At 42.2% G+C, this 25,163-nt stretch overlaps 1 protein-coding gene across 5 annotated transcripts; it reads right to left on the bottom strand.

The window, feature by feature from the left end:
• Positions 1–1,254: 1,254 nt before the first annotated feature.
• On the bottom strand, positions 1,255–21,865 carry MBTPS2 (membrane bound transcription factor peptidase, site 2). Of its 5 annotated transcripts, none has more exons than XM_035116445.2 (12): positions 21,838–21,865; positions 20,240–20,279; positions 18,301–18,449; positions 17,398–17,536; positions 16,479–16,582; positions 14,915–15,042; positions 11,183–11,301; positions 9,878–10,058; positions 7,772–7,866; positions 6,128–6,329; positions 4,658–4,733; positions 1,255–2,032 (listed from the first exon to the last, which is right to left on the bottom strand). In XM_035116445.2, the coding sequence occupies exons 1-12, from the start codon at positions 21,843–21,845 to the stop codon at positions 1,810–1,812; spliced, it is 1,464 nt and encodes a 487-aa protein (XP_034972336.2). In that variant the 5' UTR covers positions 21,846–21,865; the 3' UTR covers positions 1,255–1,809. The 5 variants fall into 5 exon arrangements, with proteins under 5 accessions (XP_034972336.2, XP_060129510.1, XP_034972335.1 ...); XM_060273527.1 differs by lacking the exon at positions 21,838–21,865 and adding an exon at positions 20,867–20,898 and having other exon boundaries at positions 17,398–17,472; XM_035116444.2 differs by lacking the exons at positions 20,240–20,279; positions 21,838–21,865 and adding an exon at positions 19,863–20,090.
• Positions 21,866–25,163: the final 3,298 nt, after the last annotated feature.

Genomic DNA, 25,163 nt, shown 5'->3' with positions numbered 1-25,163 from the left:
ATTAGCAATGACACATCGTAATTTTTATATTTAAATTGATATCCTGCTTCTATGTCGTGACACATTCAAAAATACTTCCAACCAATTATTAAAAACACATAAACATACCATTATTTTTCTCAGATCAATATAGGCTATGAGAAAATCGAGGATCATGGTAAAATCATCTGCTTAAAGTGAACATTTTAAAAATGCAAATATAAAATAATAAAGGGGTGGGGAACCTTTAAAAATATATTTTGAATAATCAACCTATTGATGCAGTTTAAACAGAGAAAATAAGAGAACAATAATGCAGTGCAGAACTTCCCTTCTCATCTAGGGGAAGAAAAATTCCCATGCAAACGAAGGATTGCATCCTATCTACACCCACAAACATGCTGCAAGTATAGAGTGCAGAACTATGTATTTTAAGCATAAAATAAGGGTTCAGCATTTATCACAAACATTTCTAGCTCCTAATAACAGCTTGTAGTGATGGGACATGGGTGGCGCTGTGGGTTAAACCACAGAGCCTAGGGCTTGCCGATCAGAAGGTCGGCGGTTCGAATCCCCGTGACGGGGTGAGCTCCCGTTGCACGGTCCCTGCTTCTGCCAACCTAGCAGTTCAAAAGCACGTCAAAGTGCAAGTAGATAAATAGGTACCGCTCTGACGGGAAGGTAAACAGCGTTTCCGTGCGCTGCTCTGGTTCGCCAGAAGTGGCTTAGTCATGCTGGCCACATGACTTGGAAGCTGTACGCCGGCTCCCTTGGCCAATAAACTGAGATGAGCGCCGCAACCCAGAGTCGGTCACGGCTGGATCTAATGGTCAGGGGTCCCTTTACCTTTACCTTTTAGTGATGTCTAGGAAAACAAACTCAACATTATTCCTGCCCCAGTAGTGTAGCAAGGGGGAACAGTGGGGGCAGGCCTCCCCGGGCTCCACTCGGGGGGGCTCCACTCGGGGGCGCCCCACCCCTTGCCTCCGCCTGCGCACGCCGTACGGACATAAGCGGTCCATGCCGGTTGCCCCGCGAGCAGCACCCCATTACGGGCTGCTGCTCTTGTGTGGCAGCCCGAGAGTGCGGGTGACGCACAATGCACATGTCAGGACAAATGACGCATGGAGTCTGCAGGCACCGGGATGCTGCACAGTCAGTACGTGCTGCTGCTGGCGCATGGCGGCCCCACAGGCCGCTGTTTGCACACAGCGGCCCATAATGGGCTGCCACGCAAGAGTAGCAGCCCATAGCGGGCCGCCGTGCGCCAGCAGCAGTGCGTACTGACCGCATGTGCAGCATCTCGTGCATGCACACTCCATGCGCTGTTCATCCTGACGTGTGCGTCGTGATGTCACAGTGCATGCATCATGACGTCCCACCCTCAGGGGGTGCCTCAGCGTTTGCCACTCTGGGCAGCCAAGTGGCTCCATTTGCCACTGCCTGCCCCCTTATTTTGGAAGAGCAAGTTTTCCAGCGTACAGGAGCTTAGCACTGAACAATGACCTTGCTAGGACATCTAAATAAGCCAAGTCTAACTCTTCTCCTGCCTTTCCAATACAGTTTTCACAAATGATTAAAGAAGAAATAATTTAATCTTTAAGATCACAACCATCCAATCCTGAATTACTTAAAGCTCACAGGAAAGTAATCTTTCTTGTGCCATAATTTGATTGAAGCTGCTTGTCTTCTTCTTGTCCAAACACACACACACACACACATAGATGCACACACACACACACACACACACACACACACACACACACAATTTCACTATTTCCCATGTGCCTAGTATAAATTATCAGATGTCGAAATGAGCAAAAAAATGTGCTATCGGGCTGTCACCACCCAAAGCCCTAACGCCACATTGGCAGCTAAAAGTGTGCTGCCAGAGAGCAAAATTAAAAAGCCAATTAGCTCCCTGTTTTGTTTTTCAACAACCAGCGTGCTAAGAGTAGCTTCCAGGAAAGAGTTTAATATCCACTGGCCATCCAAAGCAAAACAAGGGACTGCGTTGATTACAGCCAGCGCTCCAGAGAGGGAAATCAGATACCTGGTTAAAATTGGTTAAGGGGAATAAATAAGATTGCATTTTTATATTTAAAATATAACATATAGTCCAAACCTTGGAAACACAGTATTTCACCACACAACTGTTTTAACATGAATTGTATTGTCCACATTAGAGAAAGACTGGTAATGGAACACATAAAAACCCAGGAAGTATCTCCAAAACACTGTATTTTAATAATTCTTTGATATAGCATGCCACCTTAACATCAATGAACTGTGTGTGGTTTTTTCCAAATGACCTTCAAAACTCTTGCTCTATATTCTAACTTTCCTGCTCTCCCACCTCTTTTCCCTTGTTCTTAAGTTAGAAGCTTAGCGATTATATATACCAGTTTTGTGGAAACTTTGGCCCTCCAGATGTTGCTGAATTGCAACTTGCAAGCGAGGCCAATGGCCAGGAATGATGGGAACTGTAGTTCAGCAGCAGCTGGAGGATCAAAGGTTCCGCACACCTGGTATATACAATCAACTGCATTTCCCAAGTGCCAATCCTTAGGTAACCAAAATGGCACCCTGTACAAATGAGAGGGCATTATAATTTGGGGGGGGGGTGTCCTCAAGGACAGCAGATGTTAGGGTTTTTTTTCTAAGTGAGAAGGAAACCCCAAACAGCTCAGTGAGGATTGAGCATATGCAGAGGGCACAGAGTACAGTATCTGTGGCAGGAAAAAGCAATGGAGTCATGTATCTGTGCCATTTATATGTATCTGTACCGTTTACATGTAAACTGGGAGTGCTGTATTCTTTGCATAGAAAAGAGCACATGGCAGAGAGGAGGAAAACCTGCCCTCATATTGCTGCATTCCATTTTAAAAGATTTGATTCCCCCCCCCCAAAGACCAGTTCACTTCCTGTATTGGAGCTCAGCGGAAAACGAAAACTCATTGCAGCAACAGAACACTGCAAGTTAAAAGATTTGGCTACAGGAATGAGGTGGTTTCACTGCCATCCTCTACGTATGCCATTTCATGAAAAGAATAGCCCATGCCCCACCCTTGCTTTATGCACACACACGTGCTCTATTATCACATCAACATTTCTACTCTCACTTCTGCGTACATACAGTATTTCTTATTCCACATTTCATACATCCTAGAGCAGGGTTCCCCAAACTTGGGTCTCCAGCTGTTTGTGGACTACAGCTCCCACCATCCCTAGCTAGCAGGGCCAGTGGGCAGGGACAATGTGCACTGTAATCCAAAAACAGCTGGAGACCCAAGTTTGGGAAACCCTGTTCTAGAGGATAGACGAAGGGTGTGCTTCTAACTTGGGAGACCGATCCAAATAAACCAAAAGCTGAGGTTTGGCCATGCCATCTCTATTCCATGCCACAGTTATGATCACCAAAAGAACAAATGGCCATCACTTAATTTACAGGCAAACCTATATACCATTCCTATTCATGTAGAGAAATTTATATATTGCTCACAGTATGGTACTTATTTGCAAAGTGCAGTGAAACACGTTAATGGGTATAATTTGTTACACCTGTCAGCCACAAGCACTATTTAGCATAGGCATGAAAGACTGCTGGACTTGGCAGTGTCTTGCATCCTACTGGCCTATCCATCACTGATACAGCCTTTCTAATGGAGTTATGAACAAACAAATTGTTTAGTCAAATAGCCTTCAGCTTCAACACAGTTAAAGCGGCTAGAGCAGTGATGGGGAGCTGTGGCCCTGCAGGTGCTATCAGACTCTAATTCCCATGAGCTCCAGCATGGGCAATGGTCAGGAATGATAGGAGTTGGAGTCCAAAAACATCGAGAGGGCCTCAGGTTGCCCTACTTGACTGAGCACTGCTACAGCATGATAAAAAGACAAGGCAGTGCATAGAGTTGCAGGACAATCCTTACTCCTCAATAAGGCTGCACTAATGGTCAAGCTAAAGCATCTTTAACTTGCCAATGGCTCCCATCCCTTAAACCAGGGGTCAGCAACCATTTTCAGCCATGGGCCGGTCCACCGTCCCTCAGACCATGTGGTAGGCTGGACTATATTTTTTGGGGGGAAATAAGAACAAATTCCTATGCCCCACAAATAACCCAGAGATGCATTTTAAATAAAAGGACACATTCTACTCATGTAAAAACAAGCTGATTCCCGGACCGTCCACGGGCCAGATTTAGAAGGCGATTGGGCCAGATCCAGCCCATGGGCCTTAGGTTGCCTACCCCTGCCTTAAATCATTGAATACCGTTGAGTTGGGGAGTAGTGATGTTGTCCATTGATGTTTGTTGTTGTGCCTCACCACAACCACTGGTATAAACAGAATATAGCACAACACTGGTAACAAATCCTTAGTTCAATAATGTAGCAGGTACTGCAGTGTGAAAGGAACATTAGAAAACAGGACAGAGGTGCTAGGATTAGAATCTTGAAATCTACCACTATATTTCACATACCTTAGTGGAAACCCTTAGTTGGGAGCAATGTATAAATGTAATAAGCTTTAATTCTAAACTAAATCTACACAACCTAGATAAGATCAATCTCTTTTTTGAAAAATCAAATTGTTTTGGTCCTCAAAAGTCCGTTTACGTATCAGAGATACAGTATTTGCAGTGTCTTCTCTAGAAAAGCTGACACAAATAACAAAGGATACTTGCAAAATGTTTCCATTACCACAGGCAGATCGATACTGAGGAAGCTGTGTCGAGGTACAAAACTGCTGAGACTCACTTTAAAGAATAACAAAAAAGAAAGTTTTACAAGCCTATGAAAGTGAAGAACATTTTGGCAGAATACAAATATCTCTCATTTCTGAGCATTCATGACAAATACAGCTTTTGTTTCCCTTTACTATTGCCAATGCAGTCATACGTTAGGGAGCTCTATTTTATGAGAACATTCGGCCTAAGAATATGATGTGCTTGTGGCTACTTTACAATTGCACTTCTTATTATCAAAGACTATACTGCAAATATTCTTATTTGAAGTACCACTGACGCAATTATGACAGCAGAAAAGGCAGCAACAAACAGGAAATGGATTCCATTCCAACTCCTCATTTTGTTTGGTGTCGGAGCTTAACTTCAAGCTAGGAAGGAATGGTAAGGAAGGTAAAAGTAGGAAGAGGAATAATCTACATTGTTGAGAGCATTATCCCTGTTCTTTGATATTTGTTTTTAAGCCTAAAGGCACAAACTTTAAGCATTTAGAGTAGTCTGATTAAAAACACAATTTGCTGCCAGAATCAGGGCTCTTTTCTTCTTCTTTTCTTCAACTTCAACTTCTAGATCCCTGCTTCCTCAAAGCAGCACAATTAAATACAAAGTATATAATTTTGTTTTTTGTAAAAACAACTAAAACAATAATGTATTTTCACAGCTAATGAGTTCAGCTTTGCCCAGGAATAGTATCTTTCAGCCTGGGTGAATTGTTTTAGAATTCCCCCTGAAATTAATAACGAGGGAGACACATGTCCCTCATCAGGGAGGGCATTCCAGAAGTAAAAAACCACCACCAAGAAGGCCCTGTCATGGGTAAAGATATTAGTTTAAATAAATGGCAGCAAGTTAGACAGCCTGTGGAAATCAAATGGAAGTGTGATATGGGCATATCTAAAGATTTGGTAGCAATGTTTTCAGATACCTGAACCATACCACCTACCTAGGGCCAATTATCCGTTTATGCATCCCCAAGTATAAAATAGATTGTTTGAATCAACAGGTATGAAAGGCATGCTTACAAAATAAAGCCCAATTTCTTTAAAGTTTAGAGAACTTTAAACCTTTTCCATGTTGCCACACCTAAGTTTTTTTAAACTCATGAATCAGGGGCTTGGGCTACATGACCCTCGAGGTCCCTTCCAATAACTTCATTTACTGCAACTGCTCAAGGGGAGGAAGGAAGAGTGGAGTGCAGTTTCGAGTCTGACTCAGAAAACAGGCTCAAGAGCCATCAACACCCTGTAAGGGCTCTGGCATATCACACAGATAAAGCACTGCTAAAGGGGTGTGTGTGGCTGAATTCAACGGAAGCTACACCAGCAACTTGCCAACAAATTTCCTATGAAGTTTACTTACTCACATGCTCAGCTTTGTTTATAATCTCCCCGCAAAATCATACCAACCTGTATACTGGAGATGCAGCGGGTGCCCAACAAACAGCATATCCATCTGAGGTGGGTGTTTCACTCGGATAAGCCTAGTTTGGTTTTCCAGAGAAGGCGTCACACACAAACTTGGAACAAACTCCCTCCGGCAATCCGTATTGGTTCGGCAAAGTTGGCTGGCCTCAATAGCTTTCCGTGCTGGCAGACAGGCATACTGGACCTGGGATGTTACATAAACATTCAGGTAGAGACTATAACAATGGAAGAAGAGCTTGCTGGGTCAGGCCTATGGCCCATCTAGTCCAGCATCCTGTTCTCACAGTGGCCAGCCAGATGCCTGTGGAAAGCCAGCAAGCAGGATTTGAGTACAAGAGCCCTGTCCCCTGCTCTTCAGATGCATTGAGAGCAGAGCCATCATAACTAGTTAGTAGCAATTGATGGCCTTCTTCTGCATCAATCTGTGCAATCCTTTTCCAAACCCACCCAAGTTTGTGGCAATCACTGCATTCTGTGGGAGCAAGTTCCATAGTTTTAACTATGTGCTGTGTGAAGAATTGCTTTTATATGTTCGGAATCTTCCAACACTCAGCTTAAATGGATGTCCATGAGTTCTAACACGAGAGAGAGAGAGAAAAGCTTTTTTTCTATCCACTTTCTCCCTGCCATGTGTAATTTTATAAACTTTTATCATGTCGCCTCTTTCCTTTTCTCTAAAGTGAAAAGTCCCAAATGTTGAAACTTTTCCCCATAAGTGAGTCACTTCATGTGTGCACAATCACAAGCACTTTTCACTGCATGTGTCTTCTTCAAACACAAAGCTGGACTTCAGGGAATGGCTGTGAATCAGTTATTCTAGTTTTGACATGCATATCCTTTTTATCACCACTTGCTCCAAACTACAGCTCCATAGACATAAAGGATCTTCTTGACATTACTTATTAAAATAATTTATGAACTAACTTTCATTTTTAAAAGAAATGCCGAGGCAGTTCACAGACAGACATACACACACACACACACACCTCCCAGTGACAAAATATTGCAATAAAACAAAGTTAAAAATATTGATCAGAGTAACCAGGCCAAGTAACCACTGTTGGCAGAAACATACAACAGTTAGAGCCTGCCAGATCTCCACAAGGAATTGTTCTAGAAAGTAATTTATCACTGTGGAGAAAGTAATCACTCTACAACACTGTAATTATGGGCATGGCAGGCTGTGAGGTGGTTAACAGGACTTCTTTTGCAGGCCACTGCTGCTGCACTGGACCATAATGGAAGAAGGCTTTCCCTCTAGAAACCTGGCCCCAAGCTGCTTAGGACCTTCAAAACCAGTACCCACCCTTAAACTTAGTTAAATGGCTTCCAGTCTAGCTCTCTTAGCTCAGCCTTTAAACGTGTGTGTCAGGAGGTCACTGCAATTTGTTTGCAAGGAGGAAAGGATTCAAATGGTTATGTAAACAGAAGAAGTATGACTGCTCAACTTCCTTATTTCTGTTTCTCAAGTACACAGATTGTATCATGAAGATAATATGTTTACAACTGGATTAATATGCCAAGTTCAGTTTAAGAGCCCAACTCCAACATTTCAAAACAAACTTGTGATGCCTGTCAACCATATATATTGGTGTTTGGATCTGACAGTTTGCACAGCTAACTTACCGACTGACCGTTTAAGTTATTACTGTATGAAAAGCAGACGTCTGTGAGGCTGTTGTTGCTACAACATTCAACAGTGCCGTCAAGTCTTTTAAAACCTAAAGAGAAACACAACTCATTATTAGATTTTCAGAAATCACAGCTTCCTAGATTTGTACTCCCGAGCAAAGAAACAAAAGACTCAACAGCCACCACTATCCTTCAGAGAAGATGCAGTTCCCTGTGGCGGCTTCATGCTTTAGTGAGAAATGTTGCCATCAAATCATGGCGGAGTTATTTCTCCCATATACTTTTGTGAAGGTTTTTTGAACAGAAAAAATACAGTTCAATTGGAATATCTAGATACTGTCAAGGGTACTCAAATCAAGTTTGGGGGATCAAGCTGAATAAACCCACTTGAGCCCTTGTCTTTGAAGCTGTCTCTGTATTCTAAAGTATTAATACTGATGCATACAAGACCCTTCGGATCTGTTATTCTGAGCAAGGATAAAGGATCTGTAAATGGTTATATCCAGAACCCTTACAAAATTACAGTTAAAGGTAAAGGTACCCCTGACCATTAGGCTGGGGTTGCAGCACTCATCTCGCTCTATAGGCCGAGGGAGCCAGGCGTTTGTCCGCAGACAGCTTCCAGGTCATGTGGCCAGCATGACTAAGCCGCTTCTGGTGAACCAGAGCAGCGCACAGAAACACCATTTACCTTCCCACCGGAGCGGTACCTATTTATCTACTTGCACTTTGACGTGCTTTCAAACTGCTAGGTGGGCAGGAGCAGGGACCAAGCAATGGGAGCTCACCCTGGGGATTCAAACCGCCAACCTTCTGATTGGCAAGCCCTAGGCTCTGTGGTTTAGACCACAGCGCCACCCGTGTCCCTAAAATTACAGTTACTAAGGGTTATTAGCAAACACACATGGACAGACAAGTTGACTGAAAACTAACCTATGTCTGCAAGAAAGTTGTAGGTATAGCCGTAGCTAAATCGAATTACATTTATCAATGCAAATTAAATAGACATATGCCTGCTGAGTATTTTTACATGCACAGCTACAAAATATTTAAACCCCAAAGGCTCTATTTATTTAGATTCATGTTTTTATGCTGATCTTTTTTTGGCCAGAGGAGAATCTCGAAGCTATTTATAACAGTAGCATAATGAAAAACTGTAATTAAAGTTTAAACATTTTTCACCACAGACATAAAAATATATAAATCCTAGAAACTCAAGGAGCCAACTTGTGGATACAGGACAAGAGATGAGTGGAGATGAGGAACACCCTCTTGTCATTTTCTAACTGGCACGATGCTACATCAGAAAAGAAAAACAGGTGATGGAGATCTTGGATAACTAATAAGTAGTAAAATGTTATTTTGTGCAGTGTACACTTAGCCTCATAGCCCAAAGTTATAAGATGCTCCTGCTAAGACTGCCTAAAGGGACTTCATGGACTTAGATGGACTTCAACATCACTGCTGTTTTGAGAATATGATGGCACAGATGAGGGGTGTAAAGAGCCCAGAAACAGCCCTTTATGAAGTATCCTATTTGCTACTTAGGAAGCCTATGAATTTAGAAACAGCTCTACAAGGCCAAATCCTTATTCTACAGTAGCAATGTCCCAATGTTGAGCAGGACAAAGGGAGGTGAATCTGCCCCATTTGCCAAGGTTAGGCTGCTCTTCCAGTTGTCAGGGTGCAGGCTACGGTTTGCGCTGCAGAAACTAAAATCACATGACTGGGTTACTCATCTATTTGTTATCTGGCTTTGATCCATCTTAAGCAGGCAGCCACAGAAAGAATGTATTAGGCAGGCAAGATATATGCACAGGCATTTGTTTAGATACTTAAATATTTCCAAAACCAATTTTCAATAGAGCCTGGTGGCTAACAAATTCAACATCACAATAGTATTAAAATATATAACAATCCCCATTCCAACCCTGATCACAAGATTAAAATATTGCCATAAACCCCCAAATTCCAAGACAGCCATCAGAACTAAAGCATCAGATATACCAGGGGGGAAATGGCCAAAGGCCTTGTTTTTACTATCCTTAAAATGACTAATAATAATAACAACAACAACCAACAACATAGAAACGACTATACCTCTAGATGGGTAGCTTAGCTGTTGTAGCACTGATGTCTTTATGCAATAGCCTGTTTGTGGCTTCAGAGAGATCTTTCCCAGGCAGGAATTCCAGTCCTCCACACTATGAACTGAGCAGTCTTGCAGACTGGTGACAATGTCACCAACAAAAAGCCCTCTGGGCCCATTAGCAGGAGAATCCTAAGTACAATAAAACATGAAGCTGTAAAACCTGTATGCACCCTTGTCCCAAATAGTGCCTGGATCTCTCCGTTTCTTGCCATTCTTCCAAAATACAGAAGGAGTAACATCTCTAATGGGAGGGGAACAAATAATATTCCTAAAAATAAAATAAAATAAAATAGGACTATGGCTGGGCGCAGACCACAGTCAATACACACTTTGGATTTCATGAATTGCTATCACGCAAGATATGAAGAAAAATTTAAAGTTTTGACAAAAGATGAGACAGTGCAATCAATGCATCTCAGTTAGCCAAGCACCTTACTGCGAAATTTTTGCTGCCATCTGTCTCCAAAAGGATCCAAAGAAACCCACCTTGACAATTTCCTGCCTTCCAGAAGAAGCACAGCAACTTTCTAAAGTGCTGTATCAACAATAAACTATTTAAAATTAGGCCAAGGACAAATTTACTTGTGACGATGACTGCACTGGAATGTATGTATCTATTTCTGCCGGGAAGCTTCTTTTTCAGGCCCTTTGGTTCAATTATGATTACTTCTGATTTATTATAGCTCAGTTGGTAGAGCATGGGACTCTTAATTTCAGGGTCATGGGTCCGAGCCCCACATTCGGCAAAAGATTGCTGCATTGCAGGGGTAGGACTAGATGACCCTTATGATCCTTTCCAACTCCACGATTCTATGATTATCTCCCAATCTTTATTGTTTCATTACATGAATGCACCACCCTGCGCCATCAATGGGCCCCTGCCCATCCCAGTATGCAACATCAACTTGGCCAGTCTCACTGCGCTGTCTACTACTAGTCCACAGTCTTTGCATCAGGACTTATCATAACTGGTGCTATGAATTTTCTAAGGAAGCTCCAATGGCAACAGCATATCGTTTCTAGCTCTAGGACAAGGAGTACTTTGAATGGGTCAATTAACATGGAAAATTTAGCAATTAGAACCATATTATGGAATAGGGAAGAGCAATTTCACCCAGCCCCAGGGCTCCATGAAGCAGCAGCACCAAAAAGTTTCCCAGCACACTTTTGGAGAGGAGTGAAAGAACTGCAGGGCTTGGCTTTATAGATTATGGAGGGCTCTTTCTAAATACCGAGTTATTTAGGGCTCTTACCTCTGTGAGTTCAGTGACGAGTGCCCCAGCACCAGTGTAATAAAATGGGAAAAGAATAGCTGGCAGGAAGAAGAGGACCACAAGACTTGCAACTCCAAGCACAAAGTTATGCCAGACTCCTATAAGGGCAGAAGGAGCATACGTGTTAAGAAAGGAAACCCACCCTGGCTATTGGTGCAACGAACAGCAGATGAAACAGAATCTTAATTTATTAGAACTAGCTTCTAAATTGACTACAATGACAAACAGTTAAGGGGAGAGGAATAAACCATACAAGTTATACGTCAAGGCGGAAGGTTTTAAAATTAAGATCTCAAAGACAAAGGCAACACAATCCAAACCCCACTTACATGGGGGTAATCCCCATTGAATGCAATAGGGATAAAGTCTGGGTAGATGTGGTTAAGACTGTACCAGCCCTGACTAAGGCTGTACCTGGCAGAACTTCCAAGGCATCACTCTTAATAAACAATGGACAAAGCAGCAGCGCACAGGAATAAATAATGAATGGGAACCAATCCAGCCTCAAACACAAAGGGGCCATTGCTGCAATGACGATAGGTGGGGTCTGTGAAAGGGATCCCAAAGGGAAGATTGAAGTCTGAATGAATACTGAACAGACCCAAGTTAACCTTTGACAAGCGACCACATGATTCACAGTATTTCAGCAGAACACTGTTCGGAAGGATGGGAGAGATAGCAAGGACTCACAATAAAGAGTGTGTTTTCATAGCTTTTGGGTGCCATAGCTAGTTCCTTCAGACTAAACTGATCCAGCCACAGGAGGAACATAAATGCAGAAGGGTCACATGTTGCTAGACCACCCTGCACACCATTATTTGGACATAAGAGTGTTTGAGAGCTGGATTTGTATAGCAGCCAGGAGTGTGAGCCACTCTCGCCTCACCCAAGTCACAAACTTTTAGCCTTAGTCCCCATCTGTAATTGAAGAGGGTAATACTATCCTACTTTACAAGACTGTCCATGTAAGTGAGAATTAATATATACATATTACTGCAAAAAAATTGAAAACAGATATAAGTAATTGCTAAGTGTTTTATCACTACTACCAGTTTCAACTGAGCTTGCTTTCAAGTAACTGTGCCAAAATTGCTGTAGCAAAAGAGTTTAATATAAGCAGTAAGGCTCTACATCAGAGGTGACTAATTTGTGGCTGGCAGGTGTTACTGGGCTCCAACTCCCATCAGCTCAAGCCAGCACAGCCAATTTTAAGGCATGATGGGAGTTGAGGTACAAAACATTTACCACAATTCATTTAAAAAAAAACCAGAAAGGTTTACAACAATTATACACAAAGGTATGCAATAAAAACAAAATTAAAAAGTTAAAATCTGAAATTAGCTACTATGGAAAGATGCATTCTTAATCTCCTGGCAGAATAGAAAAGTTTCATCGGGTGTTTAGAAGTTGGCACAGAAGGCCCCTGCTTAATCTCTATTGGCAGAGTATTCCACAGGACTGGGCCATTAACACTAAAGGCTCAGTTTGATGTTATTGTCAAATGAGCCTTGACAACTCAGGAGATGACGAATGAGGCTCCTGCAGATGATCTGAAAGGCCAGGAGTTAGCCATCCTTGCTCTAGGGTGGCGGTGGGGGATTGCTCAGTAATTTCTTTTTGCAAATATAGCTCTGCGAAAGAAAAGAAAAAGAAAAAAGCCTCTACGAAGGGGCAAGTCTCCACATCATCACCCCACACCCTGGACGTGAATTAACTATCAACGCAGACAAACCCACATACCACTTTGACATGTCTTTCTTCTTCATAGAACATTTTGCCTGACCAGAGGTGTAATTCTTATTTCACATTTCAACCAACAAGTTACTGCAGAAGCCAAAAGTAATTAAACCTGATGACAGATTCTTGCTATGAATGTGTTTTTACATCATCCTTGCACTTCAATCCCAGTTTTCATTTCTTTGGATTTCCTTGAGGCTTAGAGTTGCCATGAAGAAAGTAAAACAAATCAGCCTGTTTATAATTGTGTAGCTAAGGGTTTGTCTACATTTCCATTACTAGCTGGCTTTAATAATAGTATTCTCCTCCTTACTGTTTTAAATCACATCTAGCTTAAAACTAAATTGGCACATAAATTTAGCCAGAACGCTAATACTCCTTGCTCGTAAGCAAAATATCCATGAACGCTCAAATTAAATGGGTGATTGAGCCATCTTATTTTCCATTTGAAGCCATCCCAACACAGAAATTTTGCTCTTAACAGTCTATTTCAATTAGCAAGACAGATTGTATTCCACCATACATCTGTCTGTTTCATAGTTGCCAAGTCTCCCGTATTCCCTGGGAAACCCCCATTTTTCCAGCTGTTCCCAGCCGAAAAAACAGATTTTTTTTGTTTCTTCCCGGTTTATTCTGGCGCGGCGGCCATTTTTGAACTGGGCGGAGCATGCTCAGAAGCGACTTTTGATGCTGCTCTGCCCAGTTCCAAAATGGCTGCAGCACGACTTCTGGTGCAGCGGCCATTTGGAACTGGGCAGAGCAGCATCAAAAGTCGCTTCTGAGCATGCTCCGCCCAGTTCAAAAATGGCGACAGCGCTACTTCCGGTCTGCTACTTCCGGTCCGATCCCTTATTTTTCCGGCAGGAACTTGGCAGGTATGGTCTGTTTTTCTTAAACAACAACCCATTGCTGGCATGATTGTTCTTGTAGAGCTAAGATGCATGTTTTGTTGACAACTCCAGTACCTTCGATTACAGACCCCGATGTATTAAGCTTGAAGGAGTGTGGGTACATAGCCCAATCTAGAGATTTATGAGCCCAGAGATCTAGATTTAGTTCCGGCCTCTGCCCACCAAACAGATAATCGGTGGGAGGGAAGAAAGAAAGAACTAGATTTATTTTTGGCCCACCTGGGAGAAGATGGAAGGAACCTAGTCAGCACAGCAGGTTACTGCTACGTAGGATCCCTTGATTCACTGTGGAAGTGGGAGCAGGGAAGCTACAGTGGTACCTCTACTTACGAATAACTCTACTTATGAATGTTTCTACTTACGAATGGAGCTCCGTCCGCCATCTTGGATGCGGTTTAGATAGGATTTTTTTCTACTTACGAATTTTTAGATAGGGTTGCTTCTACTTACAAATTTTTTCTCCCAATGCACTCCTATGGGATTCGACTTACAAATTTTTCGACTTACAAATGTGTGTTCGGAACGCATTAAATTCGTAAGTAGAGGTACCACTGTATAGAGAAACATTGCCAATTTGTTGCAGCTTGCATACCCACAGAAAACACTATCTACATCAGATATTTAGGGCTACAGCTTCCATTGTGCTAGAGAATTTGCAGGGCACCTGGTTAGGAAATCCATATGTACATGCACACCTGCTGTTGGATTAGGCCAGACTCATTGCTTGGCAACACAAATATCTACATCTCTGTATTTTTGCACATCTTTTCTTCTTTTTCTTTTTTTAATGCAGTCGAGTTACCTGCATTTGGGGAAATCACAGGAGTCTGCACACCCGCAGTGCAATGGACAAGCCTCACCCTGGGAAAACCTCCTTCATGATCAGGTAAGTATTATCTTTGCACACCTCAGCTCCAAAAGGCTTTGAACAGCTCCAAGGCTATTATATCACCCTCCATTGCTCTACCAGGCACCTTCAGATTCCATCTGCAACACCAAAATGTTCTAAGGAACACACAGCACAATTTATGCTATACGTTACGAAAAGGACAAGTTATTTTACCTGCACAAAATATTCTCAGCTGCTGGATTGGGGAAATGAGTTGCAAGTGGGTGGTGAACAGATCAACAAACGCCCCTGGATAAACAATAAATATAAAGATTCCAAATCCGTTGAATCGAACCTGCTCTCTAAAAGAAAAGGGAATAAAACAAATTTGCAACACTGAATCAATTATTTATTTAAAAAATTGTATACTGCCTGTCAGACAAGGTTTTCCAGTCATAAGAAATACAAACAAATGCACAATTATGTTTAAAATTAGAAAACAATCAGTAGCCAGATAAACATAAAAGCCATAGCAGTAAGCAAAAAGCCCAGGAAAACAAAAAGGTCTTCAGCATGCATCAAAATTGTAATAGTTGATGCATTCTGGGAGAGCTGGAGGTGATTCCGGAGTATGGGTGCCACCACTAAATAGGCTCTCTTCCTGGTTGTTGCTGTCTGGACATCTGCAAGATGTGGCACATCTTGATTGCAGTGACCCTACAAGTCTATATGGGAGAAAGTGTTCTCTCAGGTAACTTGGCCCTGAATTCTATAGGGCCTTGTAAGCGAATATTAACAGCTTGAACCTGATCCAGTAGCCTGTGTAGTGCTGTGGTCTGAGTGTTGGACTGGAACTTGTGAGAGCAGGGTTCAAATCCTAACTCTGCCATCAAGCTCACTGGGTAACCTTGGGCCAGTCACAGTCTCTCAGCCTAGCTTATCTCACAGGGTTATTGTGAGGAAAAAATGTATGCCACCTTGAGTTCCCTGGAGGAAAGGTGGGATAGAAACATACCAAATAAATTAATAGGCAGCCTTCCAGTCCTTACAACAGCCCTGTAAGGTACATTAGTATTATAATGTTGTACATGAGAAAGTGATGCTTGCTTAGTAATCTCAAGGCAGAGGCAAGCATTGAACAAGAGACTTCACAGCTCAGTCTCTGCACCAACTCTCTGGACAGAGGGTGGATTTTAAGAGAGAAAGGTAGAACAACAGCTTTAAATGTATCAATAAGGTAAAAGGGGTGGCAGAAAAAAATAAGGAGGCTGCTGAGAACCTGAGAGTTAAGAGGTGCGATTGAAGGAGATTAATGGAGAAAGGAAATTATTCATTACTCTGGGCCAGATCCCCTTTCATTAATAGCAGAAGTAATCCCTGCCCTATCAGGCTCACAGCAGGTGTTGAAAGCTGAAAAAGAGAACAGTCAGAAGCTGGCTCTGCAGAGTTTGGGCTGCCATTTTTCACTGCAGCTGTCCACACAATGACTGGTCTTCTTTCCAATTTACCTCATGAAGCTTCGGGGCCTACTAGGAGCAATTGGGGTTAACTGTACTGAAGGCTTTACACAAGTGTCCCAAGGGTGTTTGGGAAAAGAAAGCTTGTGGATATCCACCTCTGAAACTAATTTCAAAGACTGCAGTTCTCCATCACCTCATCCCCTTGCTGAATCTCATTTCGGTTGAGGGGAGGTTAAGTAAATGCTCACTTATAAGCTCACATGGTATCATATTCACATGTAATTAAATCCTCCAGGACTTTTCTCATCACAAAGTTAAGAAAAAATGGGCTGCATTACCGGATAGCTGCCACCCCATGGCCAACTTCATGTATGACACCACTGATAAGGATAGCTGTGAAGAAATAGGACAGCTGGCTGATGGGAAGATTTACACCAGGCACCTGTTTTCAAAAGACACAAGAAGATACAGGATAGCAAGCAAGGCAAAGACAGGCCCTTATGTCCCACCTTTCTCTTCAAGGAGCTTATGTGCAAGTTACCCCATTTTTATCCTCACAAAAATCCTGTGAGGTAGGTTATATGGTTACATGGTGGGGATAGGGCTCAATGTCACTAACTCCTGGTAGAAGGCATGCTTGTAAAAAATGTACCTCCTATTTTATCATTCAGCATTCATTGTGTTGCATGCTTGTTGTGACGGCAAATAAGAGAGCATATGGAGTGTGTCCTTAATTCCCATGTCTTAGTAACTCCACAAGCAACCTATACATGCCTACCCAGAGGAAAGCCCCACTGGGTTGAATGGGACTTATGCTCATATAGGTACGTATAAGGTGGCATGTACATAAATAAGAATGTAAATAAATTATTTGAAAGGGATGCATTTGGACACATAAAGTTAGGGCCTTTGCATCAGCTACTCCAAAATTGTGGTACGGTCTTCTCCAGAGGTGCTCAGCTTTGCATCATTGCTAGTACCTTTCATATTTTTTTTTAAGGATTGCCCTTGTTGAATAAAGTGCTCCCCACTCTGGACTACTATTTTTAATTCTGTGTTTGATTCACATTGTATTTTCAGCTATTATAAGCCACCTTGGCGAGGTGATCTAGAAACAGTTTTAAGTAAAATTATATATGTATTTTAAAATGCTATGTTTGGAGACACCCTCTATTGAAAAGGAGATGCCTTCTTTGGAGGTATTGGTTTAAGATTACAGTCCAATGCTTAAATTGTAAGTAGAGCCATAAAACTCACCACAACTTGCAGCATCTGATCATTCTGGCCGGCAGGCCCTTCGCTTAGCATCTGAGAGAGTGTCTGCATCAGTGTCTTCCCAAGGAGAAAAACAGAACCAAACATAGCAGCTATGCCAAAAAACATTCCCGCACTAAACCTGAAATGAAGGCAGAAATGCTGTCATAAGTAGTGGATTCCTAAACTGCGATGATGCTTTGTTGGAACTGCCCAAACACCAATGAGCGCACACTAGTGGGAACTGAAGCCCTGCTTCCACCCTCAACATCAGATGCCAAGACCAATTTGGCATACCCAACCAGTACATTCGCTATTTAGCCACAGGGGTGTGGAATCTTCTTAGCCCAAAGGTCACATTTCCCTTCTGGGCAAGCTTTTGGGGTGCAGGGTTAGAGTGGGCAGAACAACATGTGAAGTTTTACCTTTCTACACTAATCTAGTTTCTTCACACTCTCTAGCCTCCATCTAGACAAGCAAGAAGCATTATTAGAGTACCAGAACACATTCCAGCCAAGCAAAAACACTCCAGGAAGATGTAAAGCAGAGCTGGTGATGTAAAACAGAGCTCAGAAAGGTGTGTGTCCCAAAGACCAGATAGAGGGACTTGAAGGAGTGCATTTGGCCCCCAGGCCTGAGGTGTCCCATCCCATTTTACAGGGCAACTGCCTTATCACTCCTAAGTCTTCAATATCAGCAGCATGCATCTACCGTATTGCATGTGAAACCAGTCACATACACACATAAAAAGGCTATTCAAGTCTAAAACAAAAGGCTATTCTATTTAGCTTTAAAATATTGTGTAAGCAATCAGGCTCAGAATGGTAACTGTTATTACTAGCAGGATACAAAAGAATTTCCAGTAATTGTCTCACTAAAGCCTGAATTATAGTTCTAAAACAATACCATAGATAAAGAAGTCTGGGTTTCCATCTTCCCCAATTGTAAAACAGGCGGTTGAAAAGCGCCGTCTGCCATCGCATGTGAAATGGAGAGATGGTTAGACCATAGTATGTGAGCCAGTCTTCGTAAGATGTCTTCAGGGAGGAAGATGACTGTAACAGAAGGGAAAAAACAGTGAGACATAGAAGTTATTTCACAGGAGTTTTTCAGGCATCTCTATTGCAGCCTTCACAATTTATTTTGTGCTGATTTGTCCCCCCGCTGTCCATGTTGCATTTGCTAGCTCTGTTTGTACTCTCCCACTCCAAGGATGGGCTGTTCTTTAGGTCAGGTAAAATTACAGCTGTATACCAGAGCTTATGGACAGACACAACTGTACAATTTTACACATCATTAGCTTTAGTATAACATACGTTGAACCTAAGCCAATGCGGCGGTGTGGGGAGTCAGACACAAATATATAATATAAATATAGTGTCACACACACAATCTATGAAACTCACTTCCAAATTAAAAGTAAAAAACATAACTTTTCAAAAAGAAGACAAGGCACACTTCTTAAAAGATGCTAGAATCCAAGAGTGAACAGCAAATCACAGAATCATTTAGTAGAATGTGCTACTAGTATCACTTTTATTTATCTATTATATATACTGGTATGTATCACCTTTTCTTTCAAGGAATTCATCTTCACAACAACCCTTCACAGGAAGTTAGGCTGAAAGCTTAGGGTCACCCAGTAAGCTTCATGGCTGGGTGGGGATTTGAACCCTGGTCTCCCAGGTCATAGTCCGGCACGCTAACCATTAAACCACACTGGCTCTCATGCTGTGTGTGTGTATATATCTTTAATTTTGCATAGGTATCATTAGGTCTACATCTGTCTTCCTCTAGCTACACAACTAAATCCTCAACATGCATAGGAATCTGTGTGGTCTGTACACTACAAACGAAACAAAATCCAGTGTATAGCTATAGACTATGGAAAGGCCCCTGTGCAGCTCTGCTTCTTGTGCACAATGGGCATAAACAGGGCGCTTGGATACAGATTCCCGACTCCATGTGAAGAGAGGCATGGTGGGTAAAAATGCAAAAGCATTACTTCATCTGTAGGAAAAGGAGCGTATCCCAAGACTTGAACAATCAGTCTTATTTATCTTGTGCCTCTATAAGCTGCACGACAGGCAAGCATTGAACAGGAAAGGCACTGGACAGCCGCACCTGCTGAATTTCTGCCTGGCCTTCTTGCAGCAGTTAAGGGCTGTCGCGGGAGAAATCACTCCTATATCCGTACATCGCCTTTCATTTCAGCAACTCCCGCATTACACGCCCCCTAGTGACGGAGCGTGTGCACGGAGGCATTCGAGTGTGTGCGTGCAAAATCTAGACTTTAGATTATGGGGAGGAAGGCGTATTGCAATCGTTGGGTATGCCACTATAGTCTTATATTTGCACCATCCATACAGTTTCCTCTTTCTCTAACCTTAAGCAAGTTAAGTATCGTTCTACAGTTCCCATAAAAATTCCTTCTCTAGCAACCGAGGCTGGGAAAGCGCCCCTCTCACCTTCAATGCGGTGTCGGCCAGGTATACGGCACACCAGCCCCCCAGCACGCAAACCACCACGGGCATCGGGATCATGTCAGCAGCAGAAACGACACAAAACCAGCAAAACGAGCCAAGCAAAAAAAATTAATCCCTTTACATTCCGGAACAAAGCGTCACACGGAACCACCGCGCACCAAGCACATTTCTTGAGCAGGAGGCTTCCGGATGCAGCACCCGGAAAACACGTGCCGCGTGCTGAGCATTCTCTACATCCCTCCCCCTAAGCACGTCTATCAACACTTCGGGTTCCTATTTGCAAGTGGTACAATTATCCCTGTGCGAGGGAAGTATGAATAATAATACAGTTTATAAAACTACTGTAAAGGCAAACTTACTTCGGGTGCAGCACTTTCCGATAATAGATAACAAGCTCTCCTAAAAATAAAAATAAAAAAGAGTCAACAAAATCTATATAAAGGTTGATTTTTCTGCTCTTTTATTTGCCCTGTTCATACGTTTTGGGATTTTCCCCGGTGGGGCTCTTGACTTTAAAAGCCGCGTGGCGAAAGTGAAGTAACAAAGACAAAGGAACAAATCGTCGCCTATTTGTTGTCCCTCGCCCAGGCTATTACAAGCTATGCCTAATTCTGTACTGGAGAGTGTACTTAAGGAGTTTGCATGCTTTCAGAGTGTGTCACAGTCAGAAATTCAGCAGGAATAACCGCTCAATTGTCAATATATAGTGGCGAGGAGGCTAAACCTGTTAAATTTCTACCTGCTGGGCATTTAATCATCATCATCATCATCATCATCCCCCTCAATCTGTGATGTCAAATGAGCAAAAAGGGGTTTTGCTAGAAGATGATTAAATAATTAAAATCTACAGGTCTAAGGCACATAAATTATTAAAATCATTTGCCATCTTTAGATCGGCTGATTTTTATTTCTGCCTGCCGGGACTCGTCGTGGGGCATTTTAAAGCACAGCAGCTGTCAGACAAAGACAAGAAAACAGTCACTGACTCCTAGCATCTTTTCTGTTTCTTTAAGATTGGACTCCACGAACCCGAAGTGCAGGTTCCAAAACCAAACTAACATTTTACCCTGCTGTTGCCCCGGAAACAAAGAGAGACGGCGCCCTCTGCTCGAGCGCGTGCGCATGCCTGGATCTTGTTGCGAATTGAGAAATGAATTTGCGGTGGGAGCAAAAGGGATTAATTATCAATCTGATTTACAATAAAAGAAAGTGACGTTGCTGATTATTGTTCTTTTAAGGAAGCAGTTCTTTCAAATTAAGCGCTTATAGGAATGCGGGAGGTGCGGGGCTCTCATGAACACGCTCATTTTTAAAGTACAGTAACTTGCCCACGTCAATCAAAAGCAATCACGTCAATCCAATAAAGCCCCCTCTTTCGCATCCGCCCACCCGTTGAACCTGATTGGGCTAGAGGCGGAGCAGCCCAGTTCATTTTCCTGCGCGCTGATTGGCACAGCATCGGGCCAACCAACAGCTACCCCGATTGCTGTTTTCAATGGATCCTGGGAATCGTAGTTTTCTGACGGTGTCTGCAATGTGGGATTAGGGCCTTGTCCTTGGAACTATATTTCCCAAGAGAAGCCCTGGCGCTATGAGGCCCGGGATTGCTACCCATATGCAACATAACCTTAAGGCATGTTTAGTTGGGATAAAGGCTGCTTTGAACCAGCCTGGTGCAGTGGCTGTGGGGCTGGGCTAGGACAAAATTTCCTTGCTCAAATGACTACTCAGTTATGAAACTTCCAGCCTCATAGGCTTGTTAAATAAATTGATAATACTGTGTTGGGTGAAGGTGCTCCCTGTGTTTAGGATTTCAACCTTGCAGCGCTGCTCTATGCATATTTACTCAGGAGCAAGACTCCTATGGGATTTGCTTCCAGGTAAATGGGCACAGGTTTGCAGCTGCAGGCTTCTGTTTATAAACAACATTCCAGCGTGTCACATGCACATTGCCTACCTTATCATCCCAATAGTGGATTTATGGTCCATGGGGTGCTGTGCACAGCTCCTTGGGGTGCTCCTGTTCCTTCACCTAATTAAACAAGATTTTGTCAAAATGAGATGATGTTAACCCTGTTTCTGCCTTTGTACTTTACTGTGCTCCCCTCACCTCCCCAAACAATTTGGGCCAGACAGGAAGAAAGGGTGGTGATCATTATGCCTCTGAGCTGAGTGCTTCCCACCCCCACCCTCACCCCACCCCACAAAAACCTACAATTGGATTAATCAGGAAAAAGTGTTGTAGAATGGCCTTACTGCGTCCCCCATCCTCAGCATCTTCCAAAAATCCAAAGAGGTTGCAACTATCCTACTTTTCCCTCTCCTCTCTAATATTGTCCCACAGCAGCTGCCCAGGTAAACCCTTCCTTCAGCAGTTAAGGGGAGGAGTTAGCATCATAGCCAGCTGGAGTTGAAAGTGGATGGGCCCTTTCAACTCCACAAGTGCTCTGTGTTGCAGAGTTAGAAGAAACATTATTCTAGGCCCTCTGCCTCTGTCAGGTTGGTGACCCACATTTAAGAGGTTGCCTGCACATTATGTTTCGTAACTTTCTGTCTAGAAGTGCAAAAGACTTGCTTTTAAAAAAAAAAAAAAGTTCAGCGCCTTTTGGCTCTGCTGGCATGGGCCCTGGTACAATTTCTCCAATTTCACCATTATAAACGTGGCCTTGTTAGGACCCCAGGGATTCCCATTGCCTGGTGACCAAACAACTCACTTTTCATTCACAGCTGTGACTTCACTGATAGGCTAAAAAAAAAAACCTGTCAGGCAGGAGCAGTCAGGCTGACTCGTTTAGCAGAAATGACTTAGAAGGGTCATTATACAGTACTTCATACCTTTCTTTCTAGAAAGGCTAGAGACTTTTTTTAAATGAAAGTTCAGAGTCTGCCACCCCTCTTCAGGGCCACCAATGAAGGTCTTCACAGGAACCTTTATGGAAAACTCTGCCCTAATGGACCTGCGTCCATTGACTTTAATCAGGGAGTAGGAGAAATGAAGAGTAGAAACAAAGCAACAAAGTAAAATACTAGGATTCAACTATAGCAGTTCATTATTTTCATGTTCAAATGTATCCTCACAGCTAACAATGTGTACTAATAATTTGTGGGGGTCCTCAGTAACACAGGGGCCTAATATGCAAACTGCATATACCTGTAAATCTGGCACTGGGTATGTCCTGTTTTCTGCAGAGTCTGAGCTGAAGATTTGCCCTCCCAGAAACACATGGACGTATTTTCATTTGCAAAGTAGTATGGTATCTTAAATCCTATAAAAGGTGTGTTTCTTAAGAACCAACTTTTGCTTTTTTAAAAATTGACATAAACAGAGTGTATCAGAACATATGCTGAATGCTTCTGGAATCACATGAGACAGGCTCAGAGATGGGGGGGTAGGGGAGATAAAAAACAAATGTAAAGTTACACAATTTAGGCTGTAATCCTATACCTGACTAAAATTCTTTAAGGCTGAAGTAAAAATTGTTCAGAATCACAAAACTGAAGTTAGTGAGCTGTGTGTGGTGTGAAAATAGGCTTTGAAAGAATATAATTTTTATTAAAAATACGGTATATGGAGTTCAATATCCACACCATGGATATTACCAGTGCTTTGTTAAAAAAGAAAGAAGAAAAAGAAAAGAAATAAAGAAAAGAAATAAAGGTCTGGTACTCAACATGAAGTTGTTACAGTGTGCCACACTTTTAACATGGGGTGTGTGTGTTTTTTGACAGTACTGCATACCCTTGAGTACCCCCAGCAAAGAAACACTGACTATTACCTGCACATAATATTTCCTTGTCTATATATTAAAACGTGATGATGATGATATAGAGTTTATTGTAATAAAAATTCACAAAAGTTTATCTCACAAGACAAACTTGTAGTTGTGTTATGTAACAACAGACCAAGACGAAGTGCTATGTTTGTTCACCAGAGTTAGTATGGACACAACAAACAACTACTGATGATGCATCTGTTGACCTTTTCAATCAACTGCTACAATTTATATAACACCATGATTGCCTTGATTGATAGACCAGAATTTTGTGTCCTGCAGCAGGAACATTTGAGAGATTAGATGGATGAAGAGGACAGCTATTTCCTGTTTATCTCCCAGCATTTGGTACTCAGTGACATAGTGCCTGTAAACACAGAGATTCCTTTCCACTACTGTAGTTAATATCTATTGATGCACATTTTATCTGTGAATTTGACAAATCCTTTATATATGTAGCATAGGCAGAACAGAACTACAACAACTCATATGTTGCTTCTTTACCTTTTAAGTCAGTCCACATTCCTTTAACTTCTCTACTATCCACAGACCTAAGACTCGCATACCTTCAAAACTTCAAGATCTCCAGAGAGTACGGGGTCTTTAAATAGAAAGGATGAAGATGATGAGGATGATAAATGTTACTGATTAGAGGTCTACCTGCAATTGTTTGCTGTGCTTTGTTTTATACACTTTTGCTGAAGTTTTACATTTTGGATTCACCCCATTGCCTACACTCTAAGCATTAGAAAATATTGTAATATCATCCAGCCTCCATGGCCTCAGCTCATCAATGAGGAGTAAGCTCTATGTGCTGTTCCAGTGGCATTCTGCCAAGAACAATGTTCTCAACTTGGAGGTCACCTCAGAAAGAGGGTGACTAGAACATTTTGCAACAACTGTACCCTGTAAGTAAATAAATTTTCAAATGTGCAGCTAGACCTGGTTCTTTGGACTTCTGGAACATCACTGCTCAAGGTTACCAAAGGATATGTTTCTTTTTTCCCATTTCCCTTCTTAGTAATTTAATAAATGTGTTTGTTTTGTTACATCTCTGTGCGAGTGGGGAAACATTTACCAAGACAAATAAGTTGGGGGCCGAATTTTATTAGATTGAGGCTTGAATCAGTAGACAAAACACAAAAATTGTAATCACTGAACATTTGGACTCAGCACTTAGTGAAACAGAGCAGTTATACTAGCAAACATCTATTTTGAAATATCACTGAAAATGCCCCTGCACAACTGGCCTCTAACTTTGTGGTCACCAAACCACATTTGAGTAGCTTGAGGACAACTTTACGTGAAAACCAAAAGGAAGTGTTGCATGTCTTTCTTGCTCTCTGCCTTAAATAGTTTGGGAACTTTTACTACTCTTTAGGCAAAACAGCAAAAATCTGTTTGTTTGTTTTAAATAAAAACAATCATAAATTCCACATTGAGAAAGTGAGAGCAAAATATGTCCTGACGGTGAGTTTGCTAACTCTTTCCTGCTTGACACTTGAGCCCC

The sequence above is a fragment of the Zootoca vivipara genome, chromosome 4, assembly GCF_963506605.1.
Source record: "Zootoca vivipara chromosome 4, rZooViv1.1, whole genome shotgun sequence".
In the NCBI taxonomy this organism is placed as follows: Eukaryota; Metazoa; Chordata; class Lepidosauria; order Squamata; family Lacertidae; genus Zootoca; species Zootoca vivipara.
The sequence above is the reverse complement of the archived record's forward strand: the minus strand, read 5'-3'. Positions and strand labels throughout refer to the sequence as shown.